Source organism: Centruroides sculpturatus, unplaced genomic scaffold, assembly GCF_000671375.1.
Source record: "Centruroides sculpturatus isolate CEXI.00-Female unplaced genomic scaffold, Cexi_2.0 scaffold672, whole genome shotgun sequence".
Classification (NCBI taxonomy): Eukaryota; Metazoa; Arthropoda; class Arachnida; order Scorpiones; family Buthidae; genus Centruroides; species Centruroides sculpturatus.
Window position 1 is genome coordinate 73,689 of NW_019384845.1, and position 20,160 is coordinate 93,848.

Consider the following 20,160-nt stretch of genomic DNA (forward strand, 5'->3'; position numbering starts at 1 on the left):
TAATTATAAATGTAAAATTTAATATAGAAAACTCCCTTATTAATTAATCTCTAAACTTGATTATTTAATTAATTTTTAATTATATAAAGATCCTATTTAATTAATTAGTCGAACACGTGAACGACGACCATTTACAAGAACATAAAAAAACCGCCCGTTGTTCGGTGGTGACCGTTGTTTAGAGGTTATTTTGTACGTAATTTTTAAAAAAATATTCTGGAAAAAAATGGGCGCTGTTTAGAGGTGACGGTCGTTGAGAGGTTGCCGCTATTACAGGTTCGACCATATGAATAATATTAGACCCATGCCCCATATCTTTCATGAACATAAATATAATTCGTATTGATTAATTACATAATATTAGAGAAACCTAATGGAAAATTTAATTAGATTTCCTAGCATTTACGGATTAACTATTCATGTTTAAATACATATTTTAAAGATGTTCTGTTATTAAAATTTTGTTTAACATCTGTATCGAATATGCTGGATAGTTATTAAGATCTCTATCAATGACGGATTTATCATTTCGCGTAAGAAGACAATTCTGGGGCCTCAAAAATATTGAATTTTTTTTTCTTATAATTTTAAGAAACATAGTGTGTAATTCGATAATTAAAATTTAAATAACACTTATTTATTTTTAATTTTATTACTTTTCCGGCTATTATATATAACAGAGAGAAAGTATGGCGATCGGTCAAAAAAATGGCCTCCCAAGATTTATACATTTTTGAACTCAGGGGATCTTGAAAAGTCGAGAAATGCAAAAAAAAAAAAAAAAAAAAAAATCGGGTTGTTTTTCTCTATATGTGTATGTTAGTGTGTATGTGTATGTGGGGTGTACGATTTTGTTTACCCACTTTGAAGCTTAATAACTCGTGTTTTTTGCCGAAAATTTCTGAAATCTTGCAGGGAAATTGGTGTTATTAAATTTTGATTGTTAAAGGTCAAGCGGTTGGGGAGATAGAGGGTTCGTGTGTCATGTCTCGAGTAGATCGGACTTAATAAAGATTTTATTTGTTATTAGTGTTTACAATTTTTATAAAACCCATCTATACCCACAAAATTACGCTTTTTGCCATTTTATAATAGTTAATTATATAAAATGTTTTTAAAATAAAATATAACAGATGGCGCCACACGTATTTGCAAATGTTGTTGCCAGGAATGTTACACAACTCGTTGCTAAATTTTATTATTATTGTAGACTATGAAGTAAGAAGTTAATGGGATAGGCTAGTTTTAATTTTTCATTTTATTGATTTAAATATCAATTTTATTTTAAGAAAATGTTGTATAAAATTTAAAAAGTTTCATCTATATGTATTCCAGATTACCTCTCTCTCTCTCTCTCTTTTTTTTCTTTTTTTTTTTTATGAAAAGGCCCCACTATCGGATATTGAAAAAGCCTCAAATGTATCCGCACTGATCTATGCATTTAACTGTATGATACTAACAGAGTTAGATTTAGACTCATTATAAACGTAATTTATAAAATACAAAGTTCTTTCTCCTTCTATCAAATACAATCAGATCTCTAAACAACGATCACTGACGGGAAGATAAAAATTGACCGTTGTTTAGAGGTTATTTTGTACGTAATTTTTAAAAAAATATTCTGGAAAAAAACGGGCGCTGTTTAGAGGTGACGGTCGTTGAGAGGTTGCCGCTATTACAGGTTCGACCATATGAATAATATTAGACCCATGCCCCATATCTTTCATGAACATAAATATAATTCGTATTGATTAATTACATAATATTAGAGAAACCTAATGGAAAATTTAATTAGATTTCCTAGCATTTACGGATTAACTATTCATGTTTAAATACATATTTTAAAGATGTTCTGTTATTAAAATTTTGTTTAACATCTGTATCGAATATGCTGGATAGTTATTAAGATCTCTATCAATGACGGATTTATCATTTCGCGTAAGAAGACAATTCTGGGTGGTCCATCCGACAATCTGTTCGAAGTGTCATAGAACATGTAATNCATGTTTAAATACATATTTTAAAGATGTTCTGTTATTAAAATTTTGTTTAACATCTGTATCGAATATGCTGGATAGTTATTAAGATCTCTATCAATGACGGATTTATCATTTCGCGTAAGAAGACAATTCTGGGGCCTCAAAAATATTGAATTTTTTTTTCTTATAATTTTAAGAAACATAGTGTGTAATTCGATAATTAAAATTTAAATAACACTTATTTATTTTTAATTTTATTACTTTTCCGGCTATTATATATAACAGAGAGAAAGTATGGCGATCGGTCAAAAAAATGGCCTCCCAAGATTTATACATTTTTGAACTCAGGGGATCTTGAAAAGTCGAGAAATGCAAAAAAAAAAAAAAAAAAAAAAATCGGGTTGTTTTTCTCTATATGTGTATGTTAGTGTGTATGTGTATGTGGGGTGTACGATTTTGTTTACCCACTTTGAAGCTTAATAACTCGTGTTTTTTGCCGAAAATTTCTGAAATCTTGCAGGGAAATTGGTGTTATTAAATTTTGATTGTTAAAGGTCAAGCGGTTGGGGAGATAGAGGGTTCGTGTGTCATGTCTCGAGTAGATCGGACTTAATAAAGATTTTATTTGTTATTAGTGTTTACAATTTTTATAAAACCCATCTATACCCACAAAATTACGCTTTTTGCCATTTTATAATAGTTAATTATATAAAATGTTTTTAAAATAAAATATAACAGATGGCGCCACACGTATTTGCAAATGTTGTTGCCAGGAATGTTACACAACTCGTTGCTAAATTTTATTATTATTGTAGACTATGAAGTAAGAAGTTAATGGGATAGGCTAGTTTTAATTTTTCATTTTATTGATTTAAATATCAATTTTATTTTAAGAAAATGTTGTATAAAATTTAAAAAGTTTCATCTATATGTATTCCAGATTACCTCTCTCTCTCTCTCTCTTTTTTTTCTTTTTTTTTTTTATGAAAAGGCCCCACTATCGGATATTGAAAAAGCCTCAAATGTATCCGCACTGATCTATGCATTTAACTGTATGATACTAACAGAGTTAGATTTAGACTCATTATAAACGTAATTTATAAAATACAAAGTTCTTTCTCCTTCTATCAAATACAATCAGATCTCTAAACAACGATCACTGACGGGAAGATAAAAATTGACCGTTGTTTGGAGGTTATTATTTTAATATATTTTTACTTTTAAAAACGATGAAAACATGGACACTGTTTAGAGGTGACCGTTGTTGGGAGGTAATCGTTATCGGAGGTTCGACTGTAATATATTTATCAGCATGACATTCTAAACTCCTTAACGTGAAGCTCTTGACACTAGATACAACATACAACAAGGAACAATTTAAAATATATATGCTCTCCACCTGAAATTAGTAGTGGCTTGCCCCTGTACATCATACTTTTCCGTTAGCAATGGAGTCGTGCCGGTCATCTATATAACACCTTTTAAATTAAAATAACGTAACTTCCAGTTTACATCAGAAGTTCATGTATAGTTAATCGGACTAATATAAGTAAATATAACTATACTTTCTTATATTAACTATACTCTATTCTTTTTATGTGTTGACTGTCATGTCTGTAACTCCGTTGTCGATATTAAGGAAGGACAGACAGACGAACGGAAGACAGTGGTAATTTATAGGTCTACAATATTTTCCAATTGCGGTCCAGAAAGGTATCAAATGAATGGAGCGTAAACTGAAAGAATATCGTTATAATAAGCTTAAATATTTTAATTAAGTACAAGTTATTATTGTTATAAAGACGAAACCAAACAAGCTACACTCGTCTATTTACTTTATCATTAAAGGTATTTATTTATGAGAATAATTTTGAATGAGAAGTAATATCATCTTAACTTCCTCAACAATAATTACATACAAATCAATACAGTAATCTTAACGTATTTTGATTTATTTACTCGGTTAAAATCTAAAATGATAATCTTACATATTTAAATTAAATCATTTGTTGTTTAAAATATTTAATCATTATAAATGAAGTAAAATTTTAATAATATCGTCTCGAAACGTGAATTTTTAACAGAAGAATGTCAAATAAAAATTCAAATTTAATTATATTTAATTTAATTGGGCAGCAATTTCAACTGTCTGTCAATCTGCCTGTCCTTCTTTAGTCTCGAGAACGGAGTTAGATACTTAAAAGTTGAGGCCAGAAATGGAAAGCTTAAAGACGGGAGGCCGCAATTAACTATATACGAACTTCAGGTTCAAACTGAAAGTCACGTGATTTCAATTCAAAAATTCCCCCGAAAGGAGATAGCAATAGAGTTGTGCTTGTCATCTATCTAACGGGAAAACTATCATACACAGGAGCGGCAAGACTACTAATTTGAGATGAAAATCATACCGTATATTTTAAATTAAATAAATTTAAATAAATTAAAAATATAATTAAAAATTGCAGCCCGGTATTTTGACGATGTCACAATAATTATTGTAATAAATTTATTTATTCTTTAAATAAATTTAGGAATAATATTTAAACATAGTTAATGAAGGAAAAAGAAAATAAGAATTTCGTCTGAGAATGTGAATTGTCTACTTATTTTTAACGAAAGAAGTCGAATGGTTTGTGCTGGAAATCGATCCAAAGATGACGATTTCGATAAACATGGTTCAATTCATCCGAACAAGGACTTTTCTTGCTCCGTCTGAAAACCAAAAATGTACAAGCCATAGACAATGCAGAGAGCAAAATTGACGAGAGCTTCTTTCTGTCTCAGTAATAGCCTTTGAAAGTGACAAAACATCAGCAGGGGAGTGAATAAGAAAAATCACAATTCCACTTTTTCCCCTTCTTTTTTAAAAAAAAACACTGATATAAAAGAAACTGAGGATTTTCTTTCGTCAATAAGTTCTTTGTTAGTTGAGGAAACATGCAAAAAATTATTATTAAATTCTTCTCGACAAGAAAAGTAAATCCTAGAGGATTAAAGTTTTATAAAAGCTGCAGAATAAAATTAGTAAATCTTTAACGAACTGTTGCTGCTTACTGAGTAGAATTTCCTATGTTTTTAATCAAACTCCACTTAATAATTAATAAACTATTTACTGTAAGAATCAGTAAGAAAGATAATTAAGTTACACACTTTAACTGATCACTAATTTTTTTCTTCATTTTAAATGATTTCTAGATAGATTATATCTATTATAAGTAATTATTTTATTACTGTTTGAACGAGAAAAAGACTTTATCACTGTAAAATTCCTCATAAACAAATTATTTGCAGCAAAATAAAAATACACGTAAACATTAACTCGCGTTAAATAAAGATAAAACGAGTAAATAAGATAAGAAAATAAATCTGGTGGAACGTGAATCGATTTTGTGGAGAGAAAAAAATAAAGAAAAATAAACAAAATATTGAAAGAGTCATTTTGAAAAATATAAAATTTGAAAAGTTAAATTTCTTTGAATACTTTAAAAAAAATAAAATATTTAAATAAAAATAAAATATAAAACAGAAGAATAATTCTCATGCCTCAACGATTTTTCTACAAAAGCCTAAGAAAACTGCTATTTTTACTACTAAAATTCGCATTCGAATCTAACTAAAGCACGACTTTGATTCGTGTTGCCCTAAGCTATTGTAATAACGGTTTCTTCCCGTCTACTAAATTATACATGTAAAAATATGAGGCCCTAAGCTGTAGACTGAACGCGAGGACCTAAGTTGCAGCTTATTGACAGAAAATCCAGCCCTGAAGTAAAGTATTAATTAAACGTGCCTACATTCTCTAATAAATTTAATTTCGTAATAAATTAATAAAATTCCATCATTTTATTATATTAATTATTTATAAATACTTTCAATGAAAGAAAAAATAATAATAATAAAGGCATAAATATTTTCTGTATTAAAACTTTTTATGAAAAATGTAGTAGTAGTTTCTGATGTAAAAAAAATATATATATATTATGAATTTTAAATATGAGAGAAGAATTTTTATAAAGAAAGAAGGAGAAAATATGCTGGATCTGCAGTCATTTAATATGGATTTAATCCGCTTGAGACTCAAAAAATACAGAAACATGCATTTTTTCAGCATCTAAATTATAAATTAAAGACGAATACAGAGGATTAACTTCTTAAATATTCGCATTAATAATAATGTTTTACGCCAATAAAAACAAATTTAACAAATTTTCTGCACGGAAGAATAATTTAATAAGGTTTATTTAAAGAATTTTTAATGTTGAAACAGCGGCAACAGATTTAAAAAAGAAAATGTAATAAAAATTTCCATATTTAAGTAAGAAATTGTTAAATATAAGAATGATATCGACAGTTTCTTAAATAAAAATAATAAAAGGACTCAAAATGCTATAAAAATACAATGAAATAAGTAATAAAATATCAGTTTAATATAAAAAAATTGTCATTTTTGTATAGAAATATCTCATGTTCAAAGAAAAGACATGGACAAATACTGTATGTAAGTGAGAAATGTGTCGTAATATATCCTGACATTTAATCGAACCAGTAAATACAAATATGAAAATATGTCTCAGGTTCGATAAACAATTATTATACAATTTATAATATTAGAAGTTGAATCATCAAAGAAAAATAAGTGAAAGGATAGAGAGAGAGAGATGGAGGCAGGGAGGAAGAGAGAAGAGAGAGAGCGATTTTCTCTCCTTTCTTAGCCAATAACTCGAGAGGATTTAAAGGGTTTCTACGTTTAAAGATTTTGTTAGTTTTCTTATGTAAATATTTGCTTTTTACTTTGATTTTCACCCATTCCGATTAAATTTTATTCGGTAAATATTTATATTCCATCTCCAATTATAGAATCGACAGTTTTTAAAACGTAATTTTCAAAATATTTCGCCTGTTTATTATGTTTTAATGATATCCATACGTCTTGTTCTTCACGATATCATCATGTTTGTGTTTACGTTCTTATATTTTAAGATATTACAGCCGTTGAAACTCAAAATTTAACTTCGTTATGACACAAAAACAGCACGCAAGTTTATATAAAACATGAATTTATAAATCAATACGCAGTCAAACCTCTGAATAACGGACACTTAAGGGGAAAATATGGCCGTTATTGCAAGTGGTCGTTGTTTGGAGGTTATTTCGTATGCATTTTTGTTTAGAAAAGTTCTTGATAGTGGCCGCTGTTGAGAGGTGACCGTTATTGGAGGTTCGATTGTATTACAAAAACAACAGCTTTTAATATTTTAAACAATTTTCTATTCATTTTTAAACATTTATAAGAATTAATTCTTCATTTACGCCTTTAATAAATATGGAACAAGGTGATAAATTTAAAGATTAAAGCCGACATATGTGCAAATCCGAACGTAAAAAAATGCTGATAATGCATAAAACTGTGATTTATAATTACGAATTCATCAATGTTTAAACACGTAAATCCCTTTTTTTAATTTAAATATTTTCTACTTTTTCTACCCCAATTAATTTAAGGATTTAAACTAAGATGCATTCAAGTCATAAGTTAACTTTAGATATAAATCACTGAATTAAAATTAAGTACGTCTCTTAATCTAAATAACTTATTTTTTAAATAACAAACACTTTTTCTTGTCCTTAAAACATTCAGAAGGACAGATTAATCCGTCTAATTTATTCGAAATTTGAAAAAATAATTGATCCTTATAAGGGTTTCAACAGAACAAAAACAAGTTTCTTACGTAAATAAATTATAATAATGAATTGTAACATATTCTTTTTTACTTTAATTTATCATCAAAGAGGTGATTTAAGTTAAAATCACGTGTTCATTATCCTAATCAGAAGTTCAAAGCCATTATCTTAAATAACTCTTCCAATATCGAATATTAATTAAGCTAACAACAATTAACTTTTTTTTTTTAAAGTAACATTTTAAAAAATAATCAAATTTTTATAAAATTATCTAAATTGGGGATCTGGAATTTTATCATGATTCCAAAAATACGATTGTAATTTATTAAAATTCAATAAATTTTAAGCATTTTTCAAGGCAGAGGACTAGTTAGATATGCATCCTTTCACCAGTTACATAAACCAATTTAATGGCGTTGATAAGAAATTTCTAAGTACTGTACGATCTTCTCTTCCCTTTCGTTTAATTAAACTATCGATAATCTTCAAAATTTGTTTTCCATGCAGAAATTTCATTTAGTTAAGCATGCAGCTTGCATTTTTTGTTATTTTTTTCACCCCTTCTAAACTCGAACCCACGTGAAGGTTTATGTGAAAGAAGATATTGTATAGGACTGGAAAGCCCATCCATTATTAGCCACAGGTTTCGTGCTAAGAAACAATTCTTTTGATGCTATCACGATCCCTTCAATGAAGACGTGATTCCAAACGAGGAGCGCTCCTTTTTATCTATTTAAGTAACATCCAATTTAGAGGAAGGTTTACCAAAGATTGGGTATTGCCTTCTTGATCCAATTATTCTCCAACTGCCACTAAAATCAATTCGTCGAAGATATAAAGAAACAGAAAAGCTAAGTTGACAGAAAAACTTTGCACAGAAACTGATAACAGGATTTTTGTTTCCTGATAAAAATTCCCTGAAAAATAAACTTCATTAAGATATATATATTTTTTGTTTGTTTACTGGAAGGAGAAAGGGACCAAGAGAGAAACTAATCTTTTAATTTTAATGCTGACAAGCATAAATATTGAAAATTTGTAAGTTAACAAGGGAAAAAAATGAAGAAGAAGAAGAAACAAAGAGAACAATTTCTTGTTTAGAAGTCATTCTCTAAATTATGTACGAGCAAACACAGCCTCTTCCAGTTTCTCTAATAAGGTAAGTTTTATTGAATGATACGAATCTTGCGATATATTTTTTGCTATATATTGATTTTCTCGGAATAATGGCAACAAAATACAAATTTCGTTATTGAAAATACAATAAAAATATTTATTAATAAGAATAACTGAAAAATCAGAAGATATAAAAGATGAGCTAGCAGAAAAGTATTTGCAAGATTATTTTTATGCAAAATTTTATGCTTGTTTAAAATCTCTTTCCATTTTTTGAAACTAATATTTTCATCATAAGTAGCATTTGCATGTCTTTTCTAAATCTTTCCAAAATTTGGTTTTCTGAAACAAGTTCTTTCTTTGAATAAGAAGGAATTTATATTTCAGAAAGCTTTGAATATTTCTCAAAGTTTAGCTTTTTCCTTCTCTGTCTTGAAAAACACTAGCTAGTTCATCTACAAAATAAACTATGGATTTCACCTTTACCTAAAACATTCACTACTTTCTTTCAAATTTACTGATTTGGCAGTTTCAGATGTAATGCTATTCAAGTGCAAAAATGTAGTTTTTTTTTTTTTTTTTAGAAAAAAATTTTAATTTTTTTTTTTTTTTTTTTTTCTTTTTTTTTTTCTAAAAAAAATAGANTGTCTGATAGTATCGTTCAATAAATATCTGAAATTTCCAGCTTAATTTTACATTTTTAATATGTTTTCACACAAAAATTCTTATTATAAAATCAGAATATTTCGTATATAATTGTAGAAAAAGAAATCAATTTTTTTGTAAATTTTTAAGAATAATAATTTAACTTTTATGTTAGATTTTTTAAATGGCTTGTCAACTGAAAAATGCTTTTAAGTAATTATTTACGCTGACATATTATGGCGTTTTGTTTAGATTATATCTAGCCAAAAAAGAAAAGAAAAAAAAAAACAAACAACTTATCAAAGCAATTTCGTCTATTTCACAGTATTTTAAACTTAAAATTACATTTAAAAATATAGTTAACATTGAAAAAATCGTTAATATTCATGAAATTTATATTTGAAACAACGTATTTCTTTACTTTTAAATAGCAAAAGTGAGCGTAATATATCTAACAATTTATCAAATACAAACTTCTTTTTCCTTATGCTTATTAGTTTTTCTGCGAGATGCCATTTTACTTTTAAATTATCCAAGACCATTTTTCTGAAACTGTAAAACTTTATAAGATATAAAAACCTCGGTATTACGTCTTTTTTCTTACTTTCCTATCGCCTGTTTCGAAAAATTTTATTGTTATGGCTCATATTTTAGTTACTTATGTGAATTTACCCAACCATAACTGTCATCCAAATGTGAAAATGCGGAAGTTCTAGTATCTTGATGCAATCTATTCGGCAAATATTCGTAAGATAAAATTAGACCGAAACAAAAATTCCTTTATTTTCTTAAATCTACAAACTAAAAAAAAAAAAAAAATAAATAAAATCTTAATAAATATAATATTTAAATACAAACAGAAGAAAGACACTCGAAGCGTATTACAGAATAGAATAATGTTCAGAATATAAGTTGACTTATAAAATTTAAATTCTTACAACAAAAATATACCTTAATATTTTATCAGCTAGAGAAATTGTAGTGTGTATAGCGATAAAAATCTTTAAAAAAAAGAATTTATAAAGTAGGAAATTCGATATAAAGCAGACCTTTGTTAAACCGCCGTAGAAAAACTTAACGAGTTAAATCAGCTCATAAGATAAAATGACCTCTTGTAATTCACGAAGTTACGTTTAAGTATTGTGGCCTTGTCATTGCTTTATCATGAATTAACATAGAGTAGTAGGTGCGTGTTGTGATAAATTGCAGGAGTACTTTGCACATATTGCCTTATCTGAACCGGTAGACCTCGAAAAATTGCTTTAAAAAGGCTATTTTATTATCAAAACATTTGAATTCCGTGCAAAAAGTAAGGTTATTTTCCTCCCTTTTTTTCAATTCGAACTTGGGTTGTTGCATGAATTAAATGACCCGATTGACTGTAAACAATTCGATTGTCTGCTTACTTATTGCATCTATCTTGTTATAACAATAGGTAATAGTTAATGAACTAATGATACGATCGGTTCCACCTCTAAAAAAATAAATAAACAACACGAAAAATAAGGTCGTTCACACTTTAATATACACTTCGCGTTAATTGTTTAGAGGTAATAGACAAATGCTTGGCACAAAACAGCCTTAAACAATTGATAAAAAAAATACAACTTTATAACTTCAGCAACTAGGATAAGTTAGTCCAACTCTTTGCAATTAAGTTGACGCTATGTGTGGAAATAAAAGTACGAAAATATCATAAAAAGAGCCATTCGGTTCCATACTAATCTGGCCGACATTGTAATGTGCCCTTTACACTTCCAACAAAAGCTAGGATTTTAGCGATTTTAACTAAATAAATAACCTGAATATTCTACTTCCAATAAGATGTAGAATGATTAAACAGAATTCTTTAAGTGAATATTTCTTTTTAAGTAAAATTACACTGAGGAAAAGAAAGGAAATGTTGGATAATGAAGTCGAAATTGTATCGACAAAGAAGGATGTTTGCTGCCTGAAGCCATCTCATTTATATTAGTTGGAAAAGAGTAAAATATCCGGTGAGAGAGGAAAAAAATTGCAACAATTTTTTACGGAATTTCCACTTTCTGCCTTTAATAGATCTTTTTTCTCGGTTTTAGCCACGTCCATAAAATGAGATCTGTTTTCTACGTTCAGCACACACAAACAGTTGTCTCGGTTTTCCTGCAAGCGTTTCTTCACTTTTCTTTAAATTAAATTACTGTAATTACAGATTAAATCCAATTTTTAACACGAACAAAGTGTTTTTATTAATGCTACAAAATAAATTAACTCATTCGCTATTTGTTAATATAATAAACAAAGCTGACCAATTAAATTAAACGGACAAAAAAATCGGATAGCCAATTAGCATTAAAATCGTTCAAAAATTTAAAAGAATAAATTTCTAGATCGTTTATTGGTTAGCGAACATTTAAACTCTAAGCCCTTATTGGCTATTGTAATTTAAATATTCAAATATGGTATTTTTGAACGTGATCATCCGTTTATGAAAATTTAAATCGATTTTTAAATATTTTTTTCATATATTCAGAAAGAAGCGCCAACTAGAACCGATATAGATATAGACTCGATTCAATTTTCTTAAAAATTTCATTAAGAAAGAATAATGGAAAGTCACTATCTCATCATAAAATCAGTTTTGCATACAATCAAAAATTCGTCCATCCTAGATCCATTTACCTTCTAATATCTGGATATTTTTGCCATAAATTCTGTAACTAAGTTCTTATCTAGTTGTAACCGTCTGTTACGTCCAGAAAGCATTACATCAGGAGAATTATCATCTATCATGTCACAAGAAATTCATTTCGATTATCATACCGTAGCTGTGGAGATTTAAAACTCAAAAAATTGACCATTTAATTCTACATATTACCTGTTGATTTTATATTAAATTAAAAGCCATTATCGTTGTTTAAATAGTGAAAAAAATAATAATTTTTAAAACACAGTTTCTCCTTTATGGTTTTTTCCAAATTATCTTCTAGAATTGTATCATTATTCCTCTGAAGATGGAATGCTGGCAGAATGTTTTTTTTTTTGAGCTGTCTTCCTGAAAAGAATTTCCTGATGATGTCTTTTGGATCATTAGGAAATGATGTTCTTTTGTTACATGTACAAAATGAGGTTTCCAATTTTTATACGTGTACCGAACTATCGATAGCCCCCTACATCGAAATTTCGCATGGAAATAAGATAAAAATAGAATTAAATCGGTATTCGCAAAGAAAACTACGTGAAGATTTATGTGGGTGTCAAATCGAAAATCACGTATATTTATCTTAAATATTTATTTATTTAGCTTAAAAATTTTCCAGGAATATTCTAAAATTATTTAAATTATCTAAAATAGATAGATATTAGGATAAATTTCGTTAAAAATGTCAAAATTTTTTGGTGTTAATTTTTAAATGCTGAATTTTTAGTGAATTTTATATGGAGCATTATGTAAATTATGTTACAACTTTATTCGAAATTTTAGACGTCAGTTTGTACTTTTTTTTTCTTGTAATATTACAGGTTTTTAAATTAAAGGTTCCTTTCAGAGAAACGTGACAGGGAACTTCTCCGAAAAGCAATTCCCATCAAGGAAATTCTTATCTGTGTTCCCTTCAACTTCTTCCGTTTCCTTCCAATGATCAATGTGATGACGTTCTAGATTCGATACCGGATTCCTCGAACGACTTTCGATAACAGATTAACAGCCGTGAACAAGTTAAGGTTTTTACAAAGATAAAAAAAGACATGCTAATGAAAATTTTCATAAAGGTTTCAGAATCTCTCACCTGAGGAAAAATTGGTGTCTGAGGTAATGAAGAGAATCCATGTTCGGGTCCGAGAGTTGGTGAACCACCATCGACACTAACGATCCTTACTCTCATCATGCATCCCCTCCTCCTCATTATCACGGGCAGAACTTCTTCGTAGATGGTAGCTTCCTGAGTTCTGGACCCTCCTTCCATACCATCGGTGGATGATATCGCGTGCATTCGCGACAATCTGGACCGGCATGACAAAAGACCCGATCTGGATAGGTGTTTCGGAGAAGGAGGTGCAGCTTCCAGTGAGCCACACTTAACAGGTGGGAAGGATGACTGGTCACTAGTCATTTCGATCTGAGTTGATGAGAAGAAATATGGTTGACACACTTACACTTCGGATCCATTGACAGATATAGTTTACGAGTAATATACGGAGAGATCCCCGTAATTGGTTGATATGAAAACGACACGTGGATAGAGGAAGAGAGAATGCCGTCAGCACTGCGGTACGTCTCTCGAATCAATGAAGGAAGTCCTAGTTCCTTCGAGCACCACTAGGGGAGTACTCGACAGCACTTCATTTTTAAACATATAATTAACTGAAGAAGACGCGAAACCATTCAACAATATCCAGATTACCATTTGATGAAAGTTTTGCCTAAGAGCCGAATTCTTTCCACTTTTAACTTCATAAATCTTAATAATTCGTCTTTCAATCCGATTTTAATCACGGAAGTTTATTTTTAAAGAGGAAACCTCATCGATTATTCTCGGATTCGACTAATTAAAATAAACAAGGAAAATCGACACCGGTTACAAAATTTGCAAAACAAATGACGTCCAATTAAGGTAAAGCCTTTTGGCCATGTTCTCCTGACAGACATTCTTACGGTTCCTGACCGCCCCAATGCCAACGACATCATAAAAATGACAGCGTAAAAATAAACTTTAGCCGAAAACTTGGCACTCTGCCCATTTTAAACCATCTGACCTCCTTCTCCAATTTTGTCCTCCCCAATGACGTCACGTTGCCAACGTTGTTTTGTCTGTTTCTCCGGGGAACACTCTTTTTTGTTACGTACTTTAAATGGATTCTCGTTGCTCCCTCCTCAAACTAACTGTGGTCATTTATAAGTGGACCAGTGCGCTTGCTCGTTGCATTTTACTTTGAACCTTAACGGCCGTGTAATCAAGTATGAGAGATATTTATGAGTTCTTAAAGGTGATGGTGCAAAAGAAAAATAAAAAATAAAAAATAAAAAGTTTGAAAAGTACTAAACCTCAAGGCTCCTTTTATAAATAACCTCCCACAAAAATATCCTTAAATTTATTATTATATAGACCCCATAATGCCGAAACTCATCGTACGAATACCTTATTACCTGACAAAGGTCAGGTACTAGGAAGGTCTTGGATCGATAGCATCCAGTTGTATGATATTTTCTCTATTTTTCTATTCTAGTTTATCTTTTCAAATGTTTTTATCGTCCACGCAAAACATATAAATAATACAAGGGGGAGCTTTACCTATAGGGACGAAACGCGATTATCGAACATTACGTTGGTTTTTTTCTTTCTTTTTTTTTCAAAAGGTTGTACGGTACTCATCTATCTTATTTAAACGGTGTATTGGTATAAAACAGGATAAACTTTGAACTCTGAGTGATAAATCGCGTGCCATGTGCGGAATTATGTATCATAGTGTCAGATGATAATTCTTCAAGAGCACGATACTTGTTTTCCCCCAATCATCGGAAAACCGTTACGAAAAACGGAGAATAAATTTTAAATTTCTAGAATGTTAATATTATGTGTTTATTAAGTAGGAAAATTAAAGTAATATACAGAAAAATTAGATTAAAAATATATCTTTTGTGTATATTATAAAAGGGAATTTCTTATGGCGCCATCTGGATTTGTCGAAACGAATTAATATCGATTTATAACATAAAATATGAAGTTAGTGGCGCCATCCAACATTAAATTTCTTAACTAAAAATTTCTATTATTAAAACTGTAAACTGTTAGATATTGCATACAATAATATACTTACTCAAAATATAAAATATTTTAATTAATATACCGAATTACAGAAAATTATATTAGTAACTTAGATTTTAAAAGGAGCATTCGATTTTCTATAACCAATCATTAATTAATTAATTATTCATATATGTGAGCGCTTCTGCTTTAATAACAAATAAAATAATTTGTTTAACTAAATAATAATTAAATAAAATATTATAAAATAGTTTTTGTTTTTATGAGTTAAATTTAGATAAAACAGCTATTTTTATTCGCCATACGAATCAAGATAGCGATCAGTGAAGTATTAATATAAATTCATAAAATGGCAATTTCGCTACACTTGTAGATTTAAAAAGTCTGTGATAAACTTTTAATCTCTTTCGCCATCTGCCTTTAACATTCGCAGATGTTTATCTAATCCTACAATTCAAAAGTTTAATAGACAAGTTTGTATTGCTATAGGACTGATTCGTAAGCAATTTTGGCGAAGGCACTCATAAAAGGAACCCCTAAAGTGCTGTCGAGTAAACAAAACAAAGATTGCTGAAGAGCGCGCAATAAATCCTCCGAGATTCTCTTAACAATGACGAGAGAGAGAACTCTAATGAACTCTTAGAACGGTTGGGATCATTGATCGGTACACAACACAAATATTGTGCAATATATATCATGTACTGTACAATAAGCTTATATCCATTTAACTCACGCATCTGACTAATTCGAGTGAGCTAGATATTGGAGAAATTTCATACATGACTCACGAACCCAGAACCTGACCAAAAACCCAATGAATTCCTCCCCCGCAAAAAACAACAAAAATATTCGGATTTTCGGTATTAAATTGAGCAAAAATTTTAGTGAAAAGACTAATAAAATTCGGTCGAAAAGTGATTTCTATTCTACAATAGGATTCATTCCGTACATTTGAATTTCAAAAGTAGCGTTAGCTCTTTCTCAATGCATTATGGGATTTGTTGTAGATAATAACAGTTATTCATTACTAGAAAATAGAAAAATACTTTAATACTCGAAAGAGACTTTAATATCAACGAATCAATATATTATAAATCGTGCGTAAGTTTGAAAATTTGTACATTACATCAATTTCATTTATGCGTAACCAGATGGCGCCGTAAAAAATCGTATTCATTTTTTTAAACTATCGATTTTATTTTATTTGTAACGAACTATAAAAAAATTAATTTAATTATATTAGCTACAAACTACTCATATTAATATTTATTTTTAATTATAATTGAATATTTTCAGAGTTATTATCAAAAACTGATAACTTTAATTAAATTTATCTTTCAAAATAATTTCTTCATAACTCTTAATGATCGTTCTACTAGTCCAAATTCACGACGACAGATGGCGCATCGTCTGAAGGGTTTGCTATGATGATGTCATCCGGAAATCCTCCGGATTGATTTTATGAATGATTAAATTAACAATTTTTCATTCTTAAATTATACGATTCGTCAGCTTGGCGAAAGGAAGAGAACATAAGCTGATTCATTAGACATTAGAATATATGATCGAGGACATCTTTTCCTCTTTATCCCGAGCAGACAGGAATGAAATGATCCTAGTTTGTTCGGTAGGAGGTAAAACTGTTAACATGAATAGAAATAAAAAAAAATAAAAATAAGCAGTTATTTACCTTTTTAGGAAGTCAAAAAATAACCCCGGATCTAAGAGCGCAAAGGTCACGCATTATTCTTTCATAAAATTCAGGAAAGTTCAGCGAAATTAATTATTTTTCTATTTTTAAAACTACTCCCATTAGAAACCTTTTAAACTGTTTAATATTTTAACCTTTTGAGATCAATTTAATGACATTAATATTTAAATCTAAACATTTTCCTCTAGATAAAAGCCAAATCATTGTAATTTCCTGAATCCTCGAGACGTATTTTACATTTTGTTTCTCCCGTAATTAGCTGTCGAGATTTGATTATTTGACACGAAATTCGATTAATTTCTGCACGGAATAATTAGAATTTTTTATCTTTATTTTTTTTTAAATTTTCACTAGAAAATAAAATTCCTAACTTTATGCTAAAGAATACAACATCGAAACAAAATGGCGAAAAATAAAAATCTTTTAAAAAATTAATATTTTAACCTAAATTTATGAGCGCAAAAAAGCCAAGAAATCTTGTAATTTTATGATAATAAATTATCTGATATTTTATCTTTTAATTCTATTTTTTTAAGANTTGTAAAGCTTGCTGTTACTTTGTTTAAAATTAATTTTACTTTAGTTTCATGTTACGAATTTAATTATTTTTAAATAATTAGAAGACATTAAGTATAAAACCCTGATATTTCTTTCTAAACTAACTTAGTACCTCCTCTTTTTTTTAAGCAATTTATGTTCTAGATTAATTTTTGAAGTATTTTCTACGAATTTACCGGAATTTTATCGGTGTAATGAATGGTTTTATAAATGTTTAGCTACAAATTAAATCCACGTTTCCAAAGACTTTTAATGGGTTTTGGATTTAATTTAGAAAACCTTAGGAGGAATTTTAATGATTTTCATATATCAAAACACTCGAAATAATTAAGTCCATTGTTAATAAACTGTGTAAAGACTTTTTACAATGTATTTCTCTTAATCACTTTTTAAATCTAAATTAATTGCTTACGCTTTATTACGATTAACATTTTTAATTAAACATTTTAACGTCGGCATCAAACCGATGAAGTAGATTTTATAACAGTTTAATCGCTGTGATATACGAGCTTTAAGAGGTAATAATTTAGTTTCTTTTTTTATTTTTTGTAAGTTGTGTTTCTGTTTGATTCAAGTTTAACTCGTACTTCCGGGATTATTCGAAAATTCGAAACCATTTTTTGTAACTTGATATCCGTTGCTCGATTATACGGGCAATTCTAGAGTTCACAGGTTAAAGGTATGAGTAATACTTGACTAGTCGTTACACAAAACCGGAACTGGTTCGTAAATTTAAGGTCGGAAATTGGATTAGCTGGTTTCTTTTTTGTACACGTGACCCAAATAATAATAATCATAAGTGTTGTTCCATAAAATTTTGCTTTTGATAAGTGATATATTTAATAATAGGCGGACGGCATTATTATCTGTAGGATGAATAAGATTATAATTCTTCACCCTTGATAGAATGTTGAAGGATTAAATATTTAAAAGTTCATGGACCTAAACTGCTGCTTTAATAGAAAATAAATATATTCTGAAATTGCTAGAGAATGTCAGCATTTTCGTAACTGGAGTATTTCCCTTCAGGTTTACAAATAATTTGGCTGTCTAGACGGAAATTTCCTGACATGAGAAAAGAGCCGGAGGCAAAGGGCTCAGAGCAACGTTGCCTAATCCTCATGTCGATTCCCTCTGTAATCTTATCCTACACATCGCTTGATGACAGCTTCAATTTTTACATTTAATTGAGTAATGCAGACAGCTTTCCCGAAGAATTATCTAGAAATAATTTCGCTTTGTTAACTTATTTCCTTCTTTTTTTAATTTCAACCATTCAATAAACTTAAATGTGGTGACATTTATATAAGAATAAAAGGCCCAGTAAAGGTTTAGAGTGAATGACACACCAAATAAAGGAGTGAGTTGGATCAATATGTTCTTCCTTAGACATGTCAAGTCTGTCAACGAACAAGAGGAGATGTAATTACTCCATTCACCATTTCTGCCTCTCTAAATTTCTATATTTTCTGATAAGAAGACAAACAGTCTATTCTCCGATTATCAGAAAACATTACAGTTATTTAATCAGATTTATAAATATTATGCACTTCCTCTTTGTTCGCGTATCAACATCCAAAAAATTCAGCAACTCGATTCTTAATTAACATATCAAGTAAATTCTTAATTACGTTTAAAATTTTTTTGTATTAAATGTCTTTATAGTTTAAGTGAAGACAACTCACAAAAGGTTGCATATGTAAAAAAAAGAGATAATATAAATGGCAAAACTTTCGAAGGGAATAACACAAAATGTTATCAATTATCCATTTGGAAACGAATTCCACTTGGACAATCATTTTTTATTCACTTTCTTCGATGTTCTATTAAAAGTAATTCTTTGAATTGTTTTGCGTTCTTCTTTTATCTTGGGGATAGAAACGGAAATTGGTATCTAGGCTCTTAACTCTAACAAAGAACGATCGAAGTCCTCAAAAGCTTGATAGACAGCATCGTGTTTACTTTCGACTCTTCTACCTCAAAACCCACCTGATTCCACTTCAAGAGATGCTCGCAATTCGTTTATTTTCCTTTCTTATATACCGATTTCATACAGATACCGATCTAATCCCTATAAAGCAATAGAATCGATAATAAATTTCAATATACAAAAATTACCTGTATTTCGTTTTCCATATCTTTAGCTAGTCGGACGACGGTCATGACCCGCTCACGAGTTTCTGGTTTTTCTACACCATATTTACACCTGAGTATATCATCGCTGAGAGTGCAGAACTGTTCTAGTGGCATGTCGGATGGCACGATTCCGAACAGAACCTCCTCCAGATGATGTTCGCTCATAAATGTACCAACTGTGGATGTTCCGTGTGGAAATCTCTTCGCCGAAGGTGGCAAACCATATCTAGATAGAGGAGCCGAGGATGAACGATTAGCAAACGCTTCCCTCCTGGATCTCCTCCAGTATGTGTGGTCTTCTCCCGATTCCGTCATCTTTTTTTCATTTAGTCTGAAAAAGACATTAATGTTCACATCATTCTTTTTATAAAAAACGGCCTTTAGAATATTTTTAAAAATATTCTAAATTTATTGTATGATGTTCAAAGGAAAACATTTTATTCTACACTACACGTATTTAAAAAAAAAAAAAAAAATGTTAGGCTTACTTCAAAACTAATTTTATCCGAGATTTCATCACAAAAAATTACCATACAAACAAGCTTAGAAAGGAAATAAATTATGGATTTAGAATGTATGCTACATAAAA

At 29.5% G+C, this 20,160-nt stretch overlaps 1 protein-coding gene across 5 annotated transcripts in view; it reads right to left on the minus strand.

Annotated features, from left to right (window-relative positions):
- LOC111630370 (microtubule-associated serine/threonine-protein kinase 3-like) overlaps positions 1–20,160 on the minus strand; it is a 106,408-nt gene that overhangs the window by 69,372 nt on the left and 16,876 nt on the right. For 3 of the 5 annotated variants that reach the window (XM_023374458.1, XM_023374457.1, XM_023374455.1), the window contains exon 2: positions 19,554–19,902. In XM_023374458.1, the coding sequence (XP_023230226.1) occupies positions 19,554–19,886 (333 nt within the window). In that variant the 5' untranslated portion in view covers positions 19,887–19,902. Of the gene's footprint in view, positions 1–13,189; positions 14,980–19,553; positions 19,903–20,160 lie in introns of those variants that run through there. The other 2 variants (XM_023374459.1, XM_023374456.1) reach the window with 1 other exon arrangement.